The sequence below is a fragment of the Strongylocentrotus purpuratus genome, unplaced genomic scaffold, assembly GCF_000002235.5.
Source record: "Strongylocentrotus purpuratus isolate Spur 01 unplaced genomic scaffold, Spur_5.0 spur5_scaffold_8, whole genome shotgun sequence".
NCBI classification, from domain to species: Eukaryota; Metazoa; Echinodermata; class Echinoidea; order Camarodonta; family Strongylocentrotidae; genus Strongylocentrotus; species Strongylocentrotus purpuratus.
The window spans coordinates 12153975-12175489 of NW_022145614.1; the positions used below are offsets into that span (position 1 = coordinate 12153975).

The 21515-nt window shown below is 40.4% G+C and overlaps 1 protein-coding gene and 1 long non-coding RNA gene across 2 annotated transcripts; one reads left to right on the forward strand and one right to left on the reverse strand.

The window, feature by feature from the left end:
- Positions 1–1544: 1544 nt before the first annotated feature.
- LOC592606 (dipeptidase 1) lies at positions 1545–21515 on the reverse strand. The gene is made up of 10 exons (XM_030975517.1): positions 20974–21515; positions 9132–9267; positions 8411–8543; positions 7149–7299; positions 6701–6767; positions 5953–6129; positions 4605–4713; positions 3600–3675; positions 2432–2567; positions 1545–1726 (listed from the first exon to the last, which is right to left on the reverse strand). Exons 1-10 carry the CDS (start codon positions 21156–21158, stop codon positions 1610–1612), a joined length of 1287 nt encoding a protein of 428 aa, XP_030831377.1. The 5' UTR covers positions 21159–21515; the 3' UTR covers positions 1545–1609.
- Positions 9682–16229, forward strand: LOC115920218. The gene is made up of 2 exons (XR_004062264.1): positions 9682–10883; positions 16117–16229. It is a non-coding gene; the product is annotated as an uncharacterized LOC115920218 (long non-coding RNA).

Genomic DNA, 21515 nt, shown 5'->3' on the forward strand with positions numbered 1-21515 from the left:
TTATGTACTCTGTAGCACAACAATTCGTTACCTCCAAATATTGAAATGCACTCAAAGTCCATTTTCTGTACAAAATATTCAATAGCAATTGAAGGAAAGAAGATAGGTGTATCATAGTTTTACTTTTACCCCTATATTCTGAAGTTTTCATTAATGCAAGAAGTTGGGGCCAGTTTCTTGAAACCGTCATAAGTCCAAGTTTGTGGACATCTCATAGAAAAGCTTTTTAATTCAATAAAAGACGTTTCAATGGGATGTCAACGACGTTATACTTATGACGGTTTCGAGAAACGACCCCTTGGTTCTTATGAGAGATATTTTGTGTTATGTTTATATCAGATTGTAGATCAACCCTCATCGAAATGATACGAAATGAGTTGTTTGAAATGCACTTTAGTAAATTGTTATATTTCATCAACTTTAATCCATGAAAGACTGCATTTTGTCAAAAGTGATTTAAGCTACACAAACCATATACTATTTGCTAGACATGATTATAAACCAGGATAATCATAAATCAAAATATCTGCAAAAAGTGTTGAAATATGAAGTATTTTATTGGTATTCCATAGCATTACATAATAAATTTCACACAGGCCTGCAAGAATCCACTTTTACCAATACAAGAACAACAGATAAAATCTACAAAGTTTCATAAAAATATAAGGAAATTATACACGTGTAACATGATTTTTCTTCTTACGAATATAAAAATATTGATAATTTATCAATATTTTTATATTCGTAAGAAGAAAAAGCATAACAGTTCTATATGACCAACAACGAAAACCCAGTTAAACCAGATTTATTAATAAACATGAATACATACTTAACCATATAACACCGATTTTAATAATAGTATGTGTGCATGAGCAATTCCAACTTCTTTGACAGAATTTGAAAATACTAATAATATATGAGGTCTGTAAGGCCCCAAATCGACTTGAAATCAAATGCTCAAGGCGCACTATAGTGTAAACAAAATGAAATCACATAAAAGGATCTTAATCTCGTTGAGACTTTTAGCTTGGTTGGCGATTGTGTGAGGCTAACCCGATATAGCAATATCTGTGTATTCTGATTATTTCAAACGCAACCTGATTATATGAACAGTAAGCATTGTCATTATCAACCAGCACCGTATATGAAAATATAGAATGTAAAAATTATAATATGGAAACTGCCCGATTCATAATTTATTTACATAACAATTTATAACAAGTTAATTAATAATGACATAAGCACAATCGTTCCGTATTTCAATAACGTAATGTAAACCCAAGCTCCCTAAAATTGACCTACTAAATATTTACAATACTTCGGACTGCTCACTAATTACCGGTAAAGTAAAAGTGAAGTGTGAAAAAAGTATATTGCTTGTTTTTATACTATAGTTTTGCTATATAAGGAATATCATTTTTTAATACAACAAAACTTCGAAAACCTGTAAGGGGGTAGTCACTTCCGTCACCTTCGCCCCTCTCGTTCACTATGCTCCCTCGTCCCTTGCATTTCGCCCCCCCCCCCCCCCCCCCCCCTGGTCGTGAAAAGAAATCGCCGCCCCTGCTTGAAACCATAGCTATTGGTCGTGGAGAATGGGTACCTGGCTTTACGCGAAGGATGTGCCGTACATGTAGGTACGGCATGTATTGTCAGCCTCCTTAGGGGCTTCTCTCGGGAAGACATCGTCGTAAGGTTCGGTGGTTGCACGAAGCATCGTACTAACCTGAAGAAGAAAAGAACGAAATAAAACAAGATAAACGACACCCCAAACAAAATATTTGATGAGTTAACCCCCTTCTGGCTCTGTCCAGACGAAATCATCTTATTATCAGTTTCAGGTTTCGTGGTAAACGGTTCTGTATGGACCAAATATTTGCATTGAAACATACAGACCTATCGTCTATTTGGGGTGCCAATGTAGCTGGTGAATATTCCTGAACTTAATTTGAAAGAAAACAATCATGCCATAGAGGTGTTGTGGTCGAGTGGATACGTCGCCGGACTGTCGATCACAAGGTCCGCGGTTCGATTCCCGCCGCCGCGGTAATGTCCTTTGGCAAGACGTTGATCTACATTTGCCACACTCCACCCAGGTGAAGTAAATGGGTACCTGCTAGAGCGACGCATAGCAGCCGTGCTAAAGCCAGGGTAATAATCGGAAGTGCCAGGATGGTCAAATCTGACTGACATGAGCGCTATACAAGAACCCACTATTATTATTATTATTAGTAATAATAATCTTTTCCGCTGGGTCGAGAGAGATATATATATGTTTACAGTTTACATGGGAAAGGATGTATATTTTACATTTGTCTTGTATCGTTACGTAGATGTAAGTTGTATTAAAGTTTGACAGAAAGCAAAAAAACAAAAAGTAAAAAATTAACCTTAAATGATTATCCTTTGTTAATGATTTTTTTTTTAATACCTCTTCCGCCTTCCTAAACACACGAAGAAAGTTGTTTCCGAGGGCGCCCTTCACCTCTGTTTCTGTCCAATTTCTCTGAAGGAGTTCTGTCACCAGGTCAGGGAACTTAGAGACGTCTTCTAATCCTTCAGGGACACTGCATGATAGTGATAATGATAATGATATTAATAAGGCATTATATTTTATTTTTTGAATTGTGATAAAAGTACAATAAAAATAAAAGTTATATTAATAATAGTATCAATAATTATCAGTGTACAAATCATGATTAAAATAACGGCTATGATAATAATAATGGTAATAATAAAGATATTTTAATAACACTAAATATCATGATAATGATAATAATATAAGAATAATGATAATAATCATGATAATAGTACTTGAGATAATGACAATAATTATGATAATCGAAGCGGAAGACATTATCACTACTTTATCATCTGATGTTCCTTTACAAAGAATATAGTGCATAAAATTCTTTCTTCAGTTTGAATTGATTTAGATTTCATTATCAAGCGTACATGAAACACGATCTTACGAACTTCCTAAAATCTGACCTATAATTAATATGTAATAGACAAAGTATAATAGGATAGCGGCATAGCTTGAAATGTGCATTTGCTTTACATAAACAGTTCATCTTGTTATACTTCCTAAACTCTGACATATTATTATGTAATAGACAAAGTATAATAGTATAGCGGCACAGCTGGAAAATGTGCATTATTTTGCTTTACATGAACAATTCATCTGTTAGATTTGGTTTGATTTTGATTTGATTTGTTTACCAACAAAAAACGATACATGATATTGAATACAGCGATATTTATAAATGAAATCTAGGTTGGTGACATTGGCCCAACGAACGTTTAGTATTTGTGACCCTGATTCCAGCTCCTATGTTTCAAGATGATCGAAATCATACTTCATGTTAGGACTAGCGACTTTGTGGTGCGACTTTAAAGTTTTCGGCAAATTGAAATAATCTTGTTTGTGTTTATGTGCGTGCGTGCTTGTTGGCAAACACGCCTCGGAATATTGGCAAACTGTCAATGACCAGCAGATGGTGTTGGTCTTCATCCTTCCATTTAAATTAACATCATGGGCTTGTTTGAAAAAAACTCTGAATGCAACAAGATAATTCAGCTTCATCCCGGAAACTTACTAATCAACGCCGTCATAGTCACTTCCGAACCCAACGCACTCCCATCCACAAACCTCTTTGATATGATCCATGTGATCTGAATCAAGATAAAAATTGTATTTAAAAACAAATCATGAATTGATGGAACAATAGAAAACAGAAATATACAGAGAAAAAGAGAAGAGGTGTGTGAGCATCATAATGAGTGGGAAAGAGGGAGAGAGGGGTTTAGAAGGAAAGAGGGAAAGAGGGGTTTAGAAGGAAAGAGAGGGAGAAATGATAGAGGGCGAAATGAGAAAAGAGAGAGAGGGGGGGTGCTGAGGTGAGAAGTATTAAGAAGTAAAGAGAAGGAGAGTAGGTAGAGAGCGAAAGAAGAAGAAGAAGAAGAAAAAGGGGAAAATATGTATGGATTAAAGAACATAAGTATCGGGCAGGATTGACATTTGTAAGCTAATCTATTTTTCTCTTTCTTTCTAACCTCTGTGTGATATTTCAATCTGTTGGATTTATTTTGCCTCTGACCTTTTTTCACCTCGGGGCTCGGGCATTCATCTTTTTACTTTTTACCACTGAATTTATTACGTCAGGTATCACGATTTAAATATGTTTAATTCTGATATTTCTAGCATTAACATTCCAAGCCATATATTTACTAAAGAAAAACTACAAAATCGAGACATGCGTCGTGAGACCTTGTACAACGAATGGACAGCGAAAAGAGAGCCAAATCTAACTTGACTAGAATCAGATGGTAGAGGGCCTTATAGACACGATAAGGATGATAAGTGCAAAAAGGGAACGTGTCCCTATGTTAAACGATTGAAATTTGCCATAATGCCCATCAAAATGTACTCTTGTGCCCCCCCCCCCCCCGAATTTACAGACCTCAACCTGCTTCTATCAAAGGGGAGAACGATGTGGGCATGATAATATATGTGACGTTGTTTTGTTAAGTTTTTGTCGGTTATATGCTGTATTTTGTTTTGTCTTTCTGTTTTGTTTTTATTTATTACAAAGTATACTTACTAGCTATTTGAGCAAGGGTAGCGTAGGTGTCGTCAGCTGTAACATTACCAGGCGGACAGTTGATATAATACGTATAGAAGTTCACCATAACAATTCCTTTGTTTTCTTTCTGGAAGACACAAACAGCAAAAAACACAAGAGAAACAAGTATAAAGTCGAAAACATTGTCCTCATGTTACATATTTGACTTTAAATATAATGCTAATAAAAATAAGGAAAGTAACAAGTAAAGACGGAAGAAGAGCTGTAGGAACAGCGTTATGGGGGCCCTATTATGATGTTTTAAACATCTTTAAAAGATTGGACAATTCTTATTTTATCTTGTTTGTCAGAGAGTCTGGAGGCATGTGCCACTTTCAAAACATGTGAGAATCAACCTAATATTCATGATGTCCATATCATGTTCAAGGTTAACAGTGACTTTTATTCACAGGCTTTGACTGACACTAATACATTCCATTGTATGTACTTAATTTGTACAAAATTGAAGCTATCGGGAACTCTATTAATGAAATTGGATGTCGAGAGAGAAAAAAAAGGGCTTAATCATCGAAGACATCACGAAAAAGATTTGACTAATTTCATCGTATCGACCTTAATTATGAGGTAAATTTGATTTGATATTTTCTTTAATAATCGTATCATCAATTTCATTTTATAGTAACCATTTTTCGACATGAGCGATCAAAATGGAACTTGCATACTGAAAAAGCGGCCGTTTTAAAGACGTGGCGTAGAAGAAATGGACTTATGTTTTATGAACTAGCTGATTTTATATTACATTTATGCACATGTGGGACTACATAGTCATTCTAGAATGAGTCTACTAGCTCACTTTTCATATTTCATTCGCTCCTAACTCAGTTATTACACCTTTTCTATCAATTTCATATCACACATATCAAAATTCTTGCAACTATGGACATTCATTTAGTTTAGTTTGGGTTCCGTGAAAGTTGCATCACCCGTCTTCCCAAAATGTCAAGATTAGTGCGGGTTGCACACGAGGCGTTATTAGGGACTTTTAGATTTGCACAACGACAACGTGGATTGCTACGATCGACGTCCTTTTAATGGACTGCCTTGAATGGACGTCACACGTATCAGTCCACGCAAATCTAAAAGTCCCTATTTGCCCGGCGTAGAACCACGTATGCGATTAGCACAGTCATTGACGTTCCGTGTGAGAGTTACATCAAACACAAAGTTAATGCAAAATGAACACAGCAAACATTGCGTTGAATTACTAACGTATGCGCTCACAGACTCGATTAGCGCAAGTAATGACGCAATCTAAATAACGCCACGTATGCAACAGGAATACGAATACGAATGTATTGGCGCATACCACTCTCCTGAGGACACTGTCTGGAGCGTTTCTGTAGTGGTTGCATAGTGCGTATGCCGAGGTGTGGCTGAAGATGACGGGTGCCACGGCTACGTCGAGGGCGTCGTTCATCGTCGCCACGGAAACGTGCGACAGGTCGACGAGCATGCCAAGACGGTTCATCTCACGAACAACATTCTGTGTAAGTGATAGGTACATACGTAGATATATAATACATACAGACAGATCGGCAGTCAAGTACATAAAAGATTGAAGGACTTCTATAGACAGTAGACTAAAATCCAGAGTACAGACAAATAGACTGATATCGAGATAAAATGTCGATATATTAGACAGATAAAACGGTAGATAGATCGATACATACATATATTTAATACATCATCAAAAGTGTGTATTCTTGCTTTGTTTTGAAAATTTGATTATTAACAAAACTCAAATCTCACCTCTCTCTCTCTCTCTCTCTTTATCTCTCTCAAAATTGTTCTCTCTGCCCTTCTAACTTTCTCTCAGCATCTACGATGTCCCTCCATCCCACTCCTTTCACTCTTCCCCTCACTCTTTCCTCTCCCCCCCCCCCTCTTTGTCTGCCTGTCCCGTTCGCTTCCCCACTCTCTTTATCTCTCTATCTATCTCTCTATACATCTATCTTCCCTTCCAGTCTTATTTTTTGCCTATTTATGGTAAAAGTGCGTGGAACTCAATTATCATGACTATAATATCACATCAAGTTCCCTCTTAACGTACGTACCTTGCCGAAGTCAGTGAGTCCGTCATGTTCGCCAGCGGTCTCATAATCTTCTTTCCAGTTATCAGCCCTAGATGTGGATGTACATACATGTTATCGTAAATATATTGATGAAAAACTGATACTCAAACAAAATACAGAAAGACGGAGAGATAGACATAGACAATCATTCCGCGCACACACACACGGAAACATATACCGTAGTAATGGTACAAGGGGGACGTGCCCCCGCACACACACTCCCTCCCCCCCCCCCCCCCAGCACCTTTGATTGGCAGAAAAGAGAGAGAGAGAGAGAGAGAGAGAGAGAGAGGGGGGGGGGGTGAAGGAAATAAATGTAAAACAAAATAAGATAAGAGCACCCCCCCCCCCCACTCCCGAATCGGTGGCATTGTTACATCACAGGCGTATCCACTAATTGATAAATCGGAGGGAGCGACGGAAGGCTTACCAAGGTGTATTACAGCTATGGGTGACGGTCATGTATCTGGTCCCAAGGTCATAGAGCATGCGCAGTACTGCAAGGCTGCTATCGATGTTCTGACCCCCTTCGACACCGATGAGAGAGGCAATCTTCCCGTTGGCGAACGAATCTTCAATTCCTACACGGTGATAGGAAAATAAGTAAATACAGATATTATCTGGGTACCTGGGGTGCCCGTTGGTATACACGCCCTACTTGGTATATATATATATATATATATATACACTGTATCCGATGTTCCTCGTGTTCAGGGTGTGCCAGTGTACCAAATATACCAGGGTACCTAAATATACCCGTTGCACCTCTTGTAGCAGGTGTAACAACCCTTACAAAAAAGTACCATGGTAACCATGTTTTTTTTGTCCAAATTACCATCCACCATGGTAACCATGGTTATCATGGTACCAAAACAATGAAACACATTAGGTCATCAAACAATGTATTGTTTTGGTACCATGGTGGATGGTAATTTGAACCAAAAAACCATGGTTACCATGGTACTTTTTTTGTAAGGGAAGGTACCTTTTATAGGGTACGTATACCTGGGGGGTGTTTCACAAAGATCCTAAGTAGAACTTAACACTAAGTTGGACTTAAAAATTATGGAAAGCCATTAGCATCTTTGAAAATATTTTGTAAAAGTTATTTTGAAAGGCATTAATTGTTTATTCAAATCATTCATATTGTCTATCATCAAGGAGATTTCATGTTCTGGATGTTGAATTTATAAAAAGTCTAAAATACTTGAATTTCTGCTTTTGAATATATTTCATTTTAAGACTCCAATGGCTGTCCATAATTTTTAAGTCCAACTTAGAGTTAAGTTCTACTTAGGATCTTTGTGAAACACCCCCCTGGTGTTGCTATAGTGTACCTGGTATACCCGGTTTAATTACCTGAGTACGTAGTGATAAGTTTTGCTCAAATAGCAAGTAGCAGGTAGCAGGTCAACAGCCATACATCTTAGAAACATGCTATTCCACTCAGAGGCGTCACTAGATTATTCTTTATAGAGGGGGGGGGGGGGGGTTGTCAAACCAAATTTGAAGACAAGATAGGCAATCCTTTTTAAACAAGCAATGGAAGAAGTCGTGAATTTCGCGATTTAACCAATAAGGCCAACAAACCTCAAACTTGCTGCCGTGATTAAAATAATTACCAGCGCGGGGGTGTCCCATCATCCTCACAACCCCGTTTAGCGACCCCCTGATTCAAAACTACTGTCTCACCTTGTGCAGTTGTGACTAAATCGAACGTTTCTGGGTACCTCTCCACCATTCGCTTGATAACATCTATTTGGGTGAGGACGTTTCGGATGGAGTCCTTGTACTGTGAGTCGCAGTACGTATAGGCGGCCCAAAACTGTGAAAGACAAAATTACGATGATAGAAATATAATAATATTTATTGTTTTGGGCCTTTTTACCCACGGTAACCACATCATTATTGACTGATACGTTTCTTCCTGAATGTCCTGGTATTACTATCATCCCAGTATTACCAGGTACACTCATTCTAATTGTGTACCTTGTCCAAGGATCTAAGCCCGAACAAGGTTTGAACCTAGGACCTCACATAGGAGCACCAATGACGGTGCTCGCCCACAGGAGGGTAACGGGGTGGATGAGGATCGTAATAAATAATGTTAATGTTAACGTTGTTCTTATCCTATTTAAAAATATTAGGACTGGGTATAATTCCAAGACTGAAAAGAGCTACCAATAACTTGATGCTAAATGCATTTTTTTTTTCGTTTGGTCGCTACACCCGCTGACTCGGTCACAGAATATGAGATCCAAGTGTTATGATTTAACGCGCTTCCTCACAAAATAAAGGGGGAAATCCGATAACTTCCATCCCGATACACATAAAGTGATGATACCCGTGCCCCCCCCCCCCCCCCCCCCCCCTTCCCCCTCAAAAAATCTAGCTTCGCCCCTGTCGTGCTTACCTGTGCTCCGACCAAACCTGCCCTCAGCCTGGGTATATCGGTATGGGTAATATTAAAGTTTGGACGCACATTGAGGTCGATTTCTTGCAGCTTGTTGTCGACGTACAGCACCAACTGCCATGGTAAATCGTTGTGCCTGCGTCAAGTAGAAATAAAACAAAACAAATTGAATACCATGGGTTATTGCCAGTTTTACCGCCTGCCAATGAGGTGTCATTTTTTGTTTGTGTCAATTGAAGACATCGGGTACAAGGGCCTTGCGCTATCAAAGTTTCAGATGTGTTTCACAAAGCAGTATTGACGGAAGAGTGGACTGTTCGTATTTCTTTATACAGACAAACCAATGATAATACTGCGTTGGGTCCTAACCCCAATGAGGCGAGAAGATGTGTCTATATATTCAGAGGCTGCGTCAGTGCCTGAATGTCCCGGAAGGTCCTTGACCTTGTCATAAATGACGTTATAACATCTGACGACTTGTGTGCAGTTGCCAAATAGGCGGCAGAGCATCAACCAATCAGATCGAAATCGAATTAAAACGCATTGTAGCGGCGCGAAACTTGTATAGCGCCATCTGCGGCGTTAAGAAAATTTGTGCAACAGAAAGCCTAGTCAAAGGCATCAGACTTGATGTTTGTTACCATAGAATTCATGACTTTGCTCCGGATGAACAAATAGTTGGTAAGCTACGATACATGATTACTGTAGATAACTGATTTACTGTCAAATATATGAAACTAGTTGTTTCATACTATTGTTCATTTCCTGTGAATTATGTGCAAATAGTGAGTTGATTTTGGATGATTAACGCAACGTTATGTACAGAAGCCTATGTGTTGCTATGGGGCTATGAAACGCATTGCACCCAGGTATGTGTCGTGCATAAAGGGGTTTATTCATATAAACAAGCTCTAAGATGGTGCATGATTTAATTAGTATATATGTTATAATGACTTGCACAGCTTGTAAGAGTTAAAAGAGGTTAATTACCATTATAAGGAGTGTGTAGAACCGTTTCTGAGGGAATATTATTGATGTCAGTTGTATAGGGTCTGGAATCACATAGACTACTTTGTAATTGCTTAGTTAAGGGGGCATTATGAAGCCGTATCTGTAGAACACCGTGCATTTACAGGCACATTCTAAGCACAGGAATTTATGAAGATATATATATCAAACAGAGACATAAATGAATATACTGTATAGCTGGATAGTTACATTCCTTTTGGAGTTTATTTCGTATATAAACATCACGTTTATATGTCAAGAGTATTTACAAGATTCACTGTAATGTAGACAGGGTTACATGCATTTAATTCTGTTTATATGATGCATATGTTTATAATGCTTTGTTACTTTGTTGTTTACAGTGAACCGCTAATTGGATTGCTGAAGATGATGATTCGCTAATTGGATTGCTGAATCGCTAAATGAAGATGACTTGTTACGAAAAGAACATAAATAAAGAGAAATAAGAACTCAACAAGTCGTTTGCAACGTTTCCTTTATTGGCGCGTTCACACAAAAGTTCACAACTTGTTCTAGATGTCGGAGAAGGTCCAAGCAAGCAACCAGCATGAGGGGTCGGAAGCTGGAGAGCCAAAGAACGGCGTTGACGGGGATGCAACGGCAAGGAGTGAAACCAGAGCATCCAGGGACGCTGAAGTGAAATCGATGGCCTCCAGGGCGAGCATCTCCTCAAGCGTGAAGATGAGAGAAGCCGAGGTGAAGCGACAGCTTGCTAGGATGAAGGTAGTACAGCTACAGAGAGAACATAAACTAAAACGAGAACAGTTTGAACTCAACGAAAAACTTGATAGACTCAAGATTGAAAATGAACTTGAGAACGCCGAAGCTGAAGCAAAATTGTGGCAAGAACATGAAATAAAGCCACAAGAACTGTTACAAATTCCAGAAGGTCAAACTCAGCGAAGAACTGCTGAATGGTGTACAGGGAATGTTGTACCGGTAGATATTTGTAATGAGAATCAGGATGTTACTTCCCAAAGAGTGTTGGGTGAACATACAATGCCAAATGCATATACATGTAATAAGAATGTAAATTCTGTAGAACATAATTTGTCAGAGATGATGATGGCAATGCACCTGCCCAAACCTGATATGACTTGTTTTTCCGGTAACCCTATTGATTATTGGAGCTTTTGTAATTGTTTTGATGTTAACATTGAGCACAAGGTGCAAGATAACAGGATGCGACTAACCTATTTAATACAATTTTGTACAGGCAAGGCAAGGGAGGCTATAGAGAATTGTATTTTGTTACATCCCGATACTGGATATTCAAGAGCTCGCAGCATCCTACAAGATCAATTCGGACAGAACTACATAGTAGCGAAGGCACACGTCGATAAGGTGATCTGCCGAGCCAACCTGCGCCCAAGTGACAGTCAGGCCTTATGGGATCTGGCCAGAGATATGAGGAGATGTCAAATGTCCACATCACAGATGGGTTATTCAGCGGACATGAGCTCAACGGACACACTGCTTAAGATACAGAGCCTTCTGCCTGTTCACCTACAAGCCAGGTGGGCATCTAAGGCTCACGTAGCCATGGAGCAGTCTGTAATTCCCAACTTTAGCCACATGACAGACTTTATCGAACAGGAGGCTAAGATAGCAAGCAACGTGTTCGGGAAGAATATCGGACAGTCATTCAAGTCAAGTTCAAGTGCAAAGCGACAGAAAGGGAGCGTGGGAGGCAGAGCTTCATCCTTTGCAATGGAAGGAGGAATTGACAGGCCTAATAACAGAAAGGAAGAATGTCCATGCTGCAAGAAGGAGCACCAGTTGGAAACCTGTTTCAAGCTAAGGGACTTGCCTCAGAAGGAGAGATTTATCTTCCTTAAGAAGAGTGGCATCTGTTTTAATTGCCTTAAGAAGGCACACCTAGCAAGGAACTGTCCCTCAGACTCGACCTGTAAGAAAGAAGGATGCAGTCAAAAATGGAAACACCACACATGGTTGCACTTTGAAAGGAAGGAAAGCCCCAACCAGGAGAACAATGAAGATAGCCCAAGTCAGCAGAACGGGGCCGGGGTGACAACTGGTGTGGAATGCCATACAATTAGAGGAAGAGCTGATGTACGCTTAAGAGTACTTCCTGTGAAGGTGCCAGTGGCGGATCCAGGGGGGGGGCCCGGCCCCCCGGGCCCCCCCCCTTGAGAAAAAAATCATGTAAAATCACGTGATTTTTACCTTTTTTGGGGGTTGGGCCCCCCCCCCTGGCGCTCAAGGGGGGGTGCAAATTGAATTTTTTTTGAGGCTCAAAAAAAAAAATGTGCTCACTACCCCCCCCCCCCCCCCCCCCCCCCCCCCCCCCACTGAGCGAATTTTTGGCCGGCGCGTTTTTCAAAATTTCGGGAGCAAAAAAAAAATAAAAATAAAAAAATAAAAAAGTTTAGGATAAAAAAAAAAAAAATGTGCTCTCACTACCCCCCCCCCCCCCCCACTGAGCGACTTTTCGGCCGGCGCGATTTTCAAATTTTCGGGAGCAAAAAAAAAAAAAAGTTGGGCCCCCTCCCCTAAGAAATCCTGGATCCGCGCCTGGAAGGTGCGTCATGGAGCCAAGGAGGTTACGACTTGGGCACTGCTTGATGAAGGAAGCGATACGTCCCTTTGTGAAAAGAGACTTGCAGAGGAACTGGGAATTGTCGGAGTCAACAAGGAATTCAGGTTGACTACAATCAATGGAATGAACACTCCAAGGAAAGGAATGGAAGTTAGCATGACCATTCAAGGCTTGCAAGAAGACACTAAGATCGATGTGGACAGGATGTGGACTGTTGATGTTCTACCCATATCGTCCAGAAGTATACCATGTCAGGAAGATGTCGATAAGTGGCCTCATCTTCAGGGCATTCAACTAGTGACAGCAGGCCAAGCAAAGGTTCAGCTCCTGATAGGAGGCGACACCCCAGAAGCATTCTGGGTAGAAGAAGAAAGGAGGGGTCAAAAGAAAGATCCCTATGCGATCAGAACGCCTTTGGGGTGGACGTTTATTGGACCTGCATCAAGCTCAAGTCACAGAAACTCGTACGAAATTCACCACATCTCAGCTGAGGAGCTTCAAAATCAAGTGAAGCGGTTTTGGGAGATGGACTCTGGTCCAGGAGATGAAAGAGTTGGTGAATCAGTAGAAGATGTCGACACCCTCAGGAACTCAGCAGATGATGGTTCACAGGGTATCCCTGCAAGAAGCCTGGATAGATGGCTTACAGGACCTGAGTTCTTGTTACAAGAAAAGGAAGTCTGGCCGGAAGATCCAGCAAGTTTGAAGAAGGAAGATGTACCAGAACTTGATCTTCAGAATGACAGTGAGGTGAAGAAAACTCATGTCTACGCTACCAGCTCACATGACGAGATAGATGATCTAATGACAAGGTACTCATCATGGGATCGTCTGAAGCGAGGAATTGCATGGCTACTACGGTACAAGCAATACTTGCGGTCCAAAGGAACGGGCAACTTGGCAGAAAGAGGAAGCTTGACAGTTCAGGAATTGAACAATGCAGAGGTCGAAGTGATCAAACACGTACAGAGACACTCATTTCCTGATGAGTACGTGAAGGGGATAGAGAAGAAAACCAGGAAACAAGGAAATCCCCTTGAGAAGCTGAATCCTGTCATGGTTGACGGACTGCTACGAGTAGGAGGGAGATTAAGCAAGGCTCCTATTCTGAATGACGAGAAACATCCAATGATTCTTCCCAACGATCACCACGTTACCAAGCTTCTAGTGGTTCATCATCATCAGAAGGTTGGACACTGTGGTATGGGTTCGACATGGACCTCTCTCAGAGAAAGATTTTGGATCAACAAGGGAGGTGCTACAGTCCGTCACACCATAGGTAACTGCTTCAAATGCAGGAAGCGTAATGCTTCAAGAGGCCAGCAATTCATGGCTGATTTGCCGGAAGAGAGAGTTACTCCGGGAGAACCACCTTTTACGAATACAGGGCTTGATTACTTTGGCCCATTCCCGACGAAGCATGGTCGCAGTACACAGAAGAGGTATGGATGTATCTTTACATGTTTATCTACCAGGGCAGTGCATCTTGAGATGGCTTATAGCTTGGAGACTGACTCATTCATACAAACACTGCGTCGCTTCATCAACCGTAGAGGTCAACCCAAGGCTATATTCAGTGACAATGGCACCAATTTCAAGGGGGGTCAGAAGGAGCTAAAGGATGCTCTTGCAGGGTTGAATTCCGAGAGAGTGAACCGATACCTCACACAGAAGGGCATTACATGGCACTTCAACCCGCCAGGAGCAAGCCACATGGGAGGTGTATGGGAGAGGATCATACGGTCAGTGAGGAAAATCTTGACCAGTCTCCCACAGCAGACGCTTACAGACGAAGCGCTACTTACCCTCTTCACAGAAGTAGAGGCAATATTGAATGGAAGGCCTCTTACTCACCTGAGCATGGACTCCAGAGATGATGAGCCATTGACCCCGAATCATTTGTTGTTGCTTCGTAAGAACCCAAGTCTGCCACCAGGGATCTTTGTGAAAGAAGACTGCCATCTACGGAGACACTGGCGCCAAGTCCAGTACCTAGCAGGGCAGTTTTGGACCCGATGGGTCAAGGAATACTTACCCCTGTTGCAGCAACGTCAGAAATGGACTAGACCAAACAGAAACTTTGAAGTCGACGATCTGGTTCTAGTGGTCAACGAAAGTACCCCTCGTGGACAGTGGCCCATCGGAAGAGTGTTAACGACCTATCCAGACAAGCGTGGCCTTGTAAGACAAGTAGAGGTTCGAGTAGTGCCTCGATATTACAAGAGGCCAATTTCAAAGCTGTGCCTCTTGGAAGCCAATGTCGAGGCTTCTTCCTAAACACAACGAAGGTTGTTATATATGATGTGAAACATTTATATGTTATTGTTCAAAGAATTTCTAACATTTCTAACTTGCATGTATGTCACAGTTTGAATTGTTTATGCAAACAGTTTTGACAAGATTTGTGAAAGTTAAATGGATGTTTGTTTTTGCTTTCAGATATTTTACAGGTATCGTCATTGCGTTAATGCATACCAAATGTTACTGTAATTCATTCATAGTTTAATGCATGCCGCTTTATGGTAATGTAGAAAATGATTTAAGGATAGGTAACTCATTTGGGGCCGGAATGTAGCGGCGCGAAACTTGTATAGCGCCATCTGCGGCGTTAAGAAAATTTGTGCAACAGAAAGCCTAGTCAAAGGCATCAGACTTGATGTTTGTTACCATAGAATTCATGACTTTGCTCCGGATGAACAAATAGTTGGTAAGCTACGATACATGATTACTGTAGATAACTGATTTACTGTCAAATATATGAAACTAGTTGTTTCATACTATTGTTCATTTCCTGTGAATTATGTGCAAATAGTGAGTTGATTTTGGATGATTAACGCAACGTTATGTACAGAAGCCTATGTGTTGCTATGGGGCTATGAAACGCATTGCACCCAGGTATGTGTCGTGCATAAAGGGGTTTATTCATATAAACAAGCTCTAAGATGGTGCATGATTTAATTAGTATATATGTTATAATGACTTGCACAGCTTGTAAGAGTTAAAAGAGGTTAATTACCATTATAAGGAGTGTGTAGAACCGTTTCTGAGGGAATATTATTGATGTCAGTTGTATAGGGTCTGGAATCACATAGACTACTTTGTAATTGCTTAGTTAAGGGGGCATTATGAAGCCGTATCTGTAGAACACCGTGCATTTACAGGCACATTCTAAGCACAGGAATTTATGAAGATATATATATCAAACAGAGACATAAATGAATATACTGTATAGCTGGATAGTTACATTCCTTTTGGAGTTTATTTCGTATATAAACATCACGTTTATATGTCAAGAGTATTTACAAGATTCACTGTAATGTAGACAGGGTTACATGCATTTAATTCTGTTTATATGATGCATATGTTTATAATGCTTTGTTACTTTGTTGTTTACAGTGAACCGCTAATTGGATTGCTGAAGATGATGATTCGCTAATTGGATTGCTGAATCGCTAAATGAAGATGACTTGTTACGAAAAGAACATAAATAAAGAGAAATAAGAACTCAACAAGTCGTTTGCAACGTTTCCTTTATTGGCGCGTTCACACGCATCAACTTTTTTTTCGAGTAAAATGTACAGATTTTTGGATTAGGACGTATCAAAACCTTGCCCTAATAGCGTTGCACACGAGGCGTTAATGCACTGCGTCGTTGCCTTCGCCAATCAAGCCTATCAAGAAAATTAGGACTTAGGGTTTCATTAACTCAGATTATTGGTACTGTTTATCATGCATTCACTTTCGTACAATTTCATTCTCACATGGTACGTCAAAGACTGCGACAGTCGCTGACGCAGCCCTGGGAAATTAATAAATCATCCTGTTCGGCCTGTAACAGCCAACGTAACCACCGTAAGGGCACACTGCAATGGGGAAATAGTCAAAAATCCATGCAGATACTATTTGATGAGCTCCAGATGATAGACGCCTGTTGTCTATTATAACTTCAGCTGTAACTCTATATTGTTTATCTAACACTGCCCAAAACTTGGCAAAGTTGGGTGCGTGTTTTTCCTTTTCGAAAGTTCATTGTCATCTCAGAAAGCCGGTCGGTTTGGCAAAGGGTATCATGGTTGAATGTCTTTACCTTGTATACGTAACACGTATCAGTTCAGAACAAAAGAAAAACTCTGGCGTTACATTTGATTTGGGAGTATGTGTATCGGGCCATTCATGTGTGTTTACTCTCTACCTGTTTGAAATATTGTTTCGGAATGATTGAACTGTGAAGCACATTCCAGGGTTCTACCAGGGACCTCCCTGGTTCTATGATGATTAAAGAGCACAGTCTATCACCACAACGTAGCTGAACAAGGGACTCCTGGGTATACTCGTGTTCAAGGGTGTAGCCAGGATTTTTAAGGTGTTTTTTGCCCAATTCGTGAGAAAATATGTCCATATGTCCAGCCAGCTGGCGAATAAGCGGGGAGGGGAAATAAACACTCATTCCATACCCCCCCCCCCTTGAGCTGGGGGGGGGGGGGGCATAGATATAACACGGATAAAGGTATTCTTTAAAATTCGAAAATACATCCCCCCCCCTTTTGCGGAGGGGGGGGGGCTGTTTGAACACCTAAAACATCCCCTGTTTGCCAAGGGGGTTGTTTGAACACCCAAAACACCACTCTCCCCCCTCCCCCCCCCCCCCCCCCCCCCTCTATACGCCAATGCTCATGTTGATGCAACATTTCCTGAGATTGGCCAGTGTCCATGTAACGTTTTCACTGTCCTCCTCTAGACCGCATTCCCTCATACGGTTTCCAAACAAAATCTGCTTGGGTAGACCGCATTCTGAGGGTACGTCCTGTCAAATGCAGCTGTTTTAAAGCCCCACTGCACTACTTATAGCTAATTGCGCCCTCTATATAGCCTATGCCCTTTTTCTTATGTTAATTGAGAGATGATTTGATGAGATAATCACCTTTCAGTGACCATACTGGGAGTTCGAAACCTTCCTGGCCAAACTAGTGCGGTGAGGCTTTAACAAACATGACTTCTAGATCTATACTTGTCATGTTATAGCCTCCTTAACCCTAATAAGGCCGGGGGGGGCCATTATGCCCCCCCCCCCCTCCAGGATTTTTCCGATTGCTCGGGAACGCATATGGATGGCGCCCCGCCGCTCGCTGACTTTTTTCTTTCGAGTCTTGCGCAACTTTTAAAAGAATTTTTTTGAAAATCGGACCTACGGTTAGAAGGTCACGTGACCTTTTGTCATTGCATGTCAGCCCGAAAATCGCTCATTTTCGTGATTTGTGTACAAAACATATGGAAAAGTCATTTTTCCTAAAAACAGATCAAACATGGGTTATTGGGTCTTGTTTAAAGTTTAGGTGGTTGTTTTGGGAGTCAATATAGTTGAATTGCAGTAAGAAATGAAATAAAACAACAAAAACAGTGAAATACATAAGTTAAAAAAACAATGAAATACATAAGAAATTATCAAAACAAGGGATAACATAAGAAATAAGCTGGTCTTCCAAAATTTTTTGTCATATTATTATTTAGAATGGTCTAATGAATATATGTAGTGAAAAAGAATGCTTAAATATGAATAATATATGATTTATGGGTAAAAATGTGATTTTTATGACTTTATTTGCATAAATTACCATAAATATGCAAATGAGTGAATTTTTCAAAAATTGAAATTATCATATTATTCTATACACTTCACTTGATATGCGTGCAAATTTTCGCGGCGATCGGCCGCTTCGCGGCCGAGATCTTAAGGGGGGGCCATAATGGCCCCCCCCCCCGGCCATACTAAGACCTCGAATAGCCCGGCCTTATTAGGGTTAAGGACAATGTTGTTTGTCTGTCCCTTCTCGAACTTGGAGGGGTGAAACTGTCTCAGGAACCTTTGGTGGAACTCTTTAAGAGCCTTGAAAGTGGTCCAGCTAGGTTTCAGAACTATCCAGAAAAATAGGGTGAACAATCTTCTTCTAGACCATGATTTTGGTGCCTGTGCCTACACTTCGGTTATTGAAGACCCCCCCCCCCCCCTTTTAACTTTCCAAAGGCTGCTGCCGCTGACTTGATACGATGCAGAAGTTCTGTATCAATATCTGCTTTTAATTGCAATCGACTCCCAAGAGGTGAGAAGGACACAACATTCTAGTCTATTTAATGTCAAACATAATCAGGCATGACATTCATTTTGTATTGCTGCTTAATACTGGCTAGACTTCACGGCCAATGAATAAGGTTTGTGTGTCTGTGTGTGTGAAGAAAAACAAGTTATATTTGATTTAAAATAATAGAGCCTGATCACTATAGCCAGATCTTACTTTTTCCCCAGCCCAAGCAACAATGGGAAGCCCCCGTCCCTCGGAAAGTTCAAGAAGTCAAAACAATTTTTGTTTAATGTTCCTACGTGAAAAAAGTGCAATAGTAGTACCTTTGTTTAGCAAGGTTTAAGCAAGGGTGCGTTTAAGCTTAAATTTTGAAGGCAGAATGAGCGATTTGTAACGCTCATCGTAAACGCTCATCGTAATCGCAGTTCCACGGTGTACTGTTTATGCTCACTTCTCAGGCTCCTCCAGGCAATTCTCCCTGTGTGGCCTTAATTGGTCTTCCAGCTGGATTCGCAAACCTTCACTGTGCATGCTACGTAGACCCACTAGAGGTCAGTGCGTTGACCCCATTTAAACGCGTTTACAAATTGTAAACGCATCTTTTTGTGAGTTTACGATCGGCGATCGTGATCGCCGTTTTTCGGTGATTCTACAAAAGTGAGCATGGACGCAACCGTGTTTTAAACTAAACGCGTAACAGATGCCTGATTCTGGCCAGAAAAAGTTAAGCATAAACATGCCCTAAGGCACTCGATTGGAAATATAAATGTCGTGGGTTCGATCCCCGACATGACACTAATCTCCTTTGGCAAGACACTAATCTATATTTGCCACTCCATAGACAGGAGAGAAATGGGGACGTCGAAAGCCTTTGTGGTAGAAATATCCATATGCCGGCCCTCACGGTGACCATAATTATGGTAGGAATACTCACAGGGAGTGGAAATTTTGCACACTGCGTGCGTGAATGAATCTGATGACCGGGGTAATAATAATATCTGTAAAACGCTTAGATATGGTATTCTGTATTAAACGCTATATAATTCCAGATTTGCTATACGTTTATTGATAATAATGATAATCAAAATGGAGGGACAGAAGTATGCCTTTCAATAACTATTAAATTACATGTTAAATCATGTACTACGACACATTCTTTCAAGGCCGCCATGAAGCGTAATTTATTATCAGCATACAAATCATAATTTAATAAGCGCTCCAAACACAAGCACTCGCACACACACATTAACACATTAAAAAAGAACATAATTAAAACCGTTTCACAGAAGACATACACTTACATAATATGAATAATTACACTTAACGCATTTCATGTTATACCTGAATATAATTTTTCCTTTATTATGTGGCTGTTATCATTAATTTATTTACAATTATATGATTATAGGTTTGGTCGCACATAATGTTCCTTTTAAGCTCTAGCTTAAGATGGCTGTCTCCTGCATTTTTCAATTTTGAAATGATTTGTCAACTATGTGTTTTGTTAAAGGTATAATTATTAATTTATTTATATCATGACATGATTATTTATTTATCGTAACTTTTTTAGTAATATATATATGTATCTAGTTTGTATATTACTTTATATCATGTTGAAAATCCAGAAATAAAATCAAACAAAGTGGGCCGGTACTTAGATTTTCGTGCTTTGGGTGAAACAAATGCAAACGATTCCGGTCCAGTTTCAAGACAAAACTGTATCAAAAATTGTCCTTGGGATGAAAATAAACGCATATCCAGCTCTTTCATAGTGTTTACGAAAGTTAATTATTATCGTAATAATAATAAAATAATAATCGGATAGCGCAAAACCTGCAGCCATAGAGGAAAGAGAGTGAGAGATACATAATAGATATATAGATATCGAGATAGGGGAGAAGAAAACGAAGAAGAGAGAGAGAGAGAGAGAGAGCTAGAAGAAAGAGAGAGAGAGAGAGAGAGAGAGAGAAAGAGAGGGGGAGAGAGAACTTGAAGAACGTGTGTGTGTGAGAGGGAAAGTTGGGAAAGTGGTGGGGAAAGGAAAGGGGGAAAATGACGAAGACGGGGGCGGGGGGCGGGGCCCGTATTAACTATGGGAAAGAGGAAAGATGACCAGATATCGGGAAAAGGGCGAAAATTCCTATCAGACTTCAAAAACAAAGTTTGACCAACGTACCCGTCTATCAAAGGCACATCCCTCATGTACTGCCTGGCGAGATCCGAAGCCCTCTTGCTTTTGTTGTTGTTGTTCAACGACAAGGGGACGGCAATGGCGACGACGATGGCCACCAGTAAGATTGTGACACAAAGTATGATGAGAATCAAACGACCTCGCTCCATCGTTAACGATGACGGTTTCATCCAGGTTTTCGAACTGCAGTAGAATGGCTAATTACACCAGTGGTATATCCAGCGCTATGTGCCTCAAAAAGAGAACTGGCTCCTTTTTAAAGTATGTATATGAGAGCTGGCTCCTCCTACAGACATACGACCCCCCCTTGCAGCGAATGATTGGATGAGTATAAAACGTGCTGTTTTTCAGCACTTCACGCCTACGCCTATACGCTCCTAACTTCGATTAGAAATATGTTTTCAACTAACGCACCTGTTTTTAGGTTTTGTGTTGTTATCGTGATTGTGAAGACCTACCCTCGACACAAAAATAATGCCAGAAAATATAAAAGCTTCGCGTGGTTTTGAATAGGATACTGCAATCGG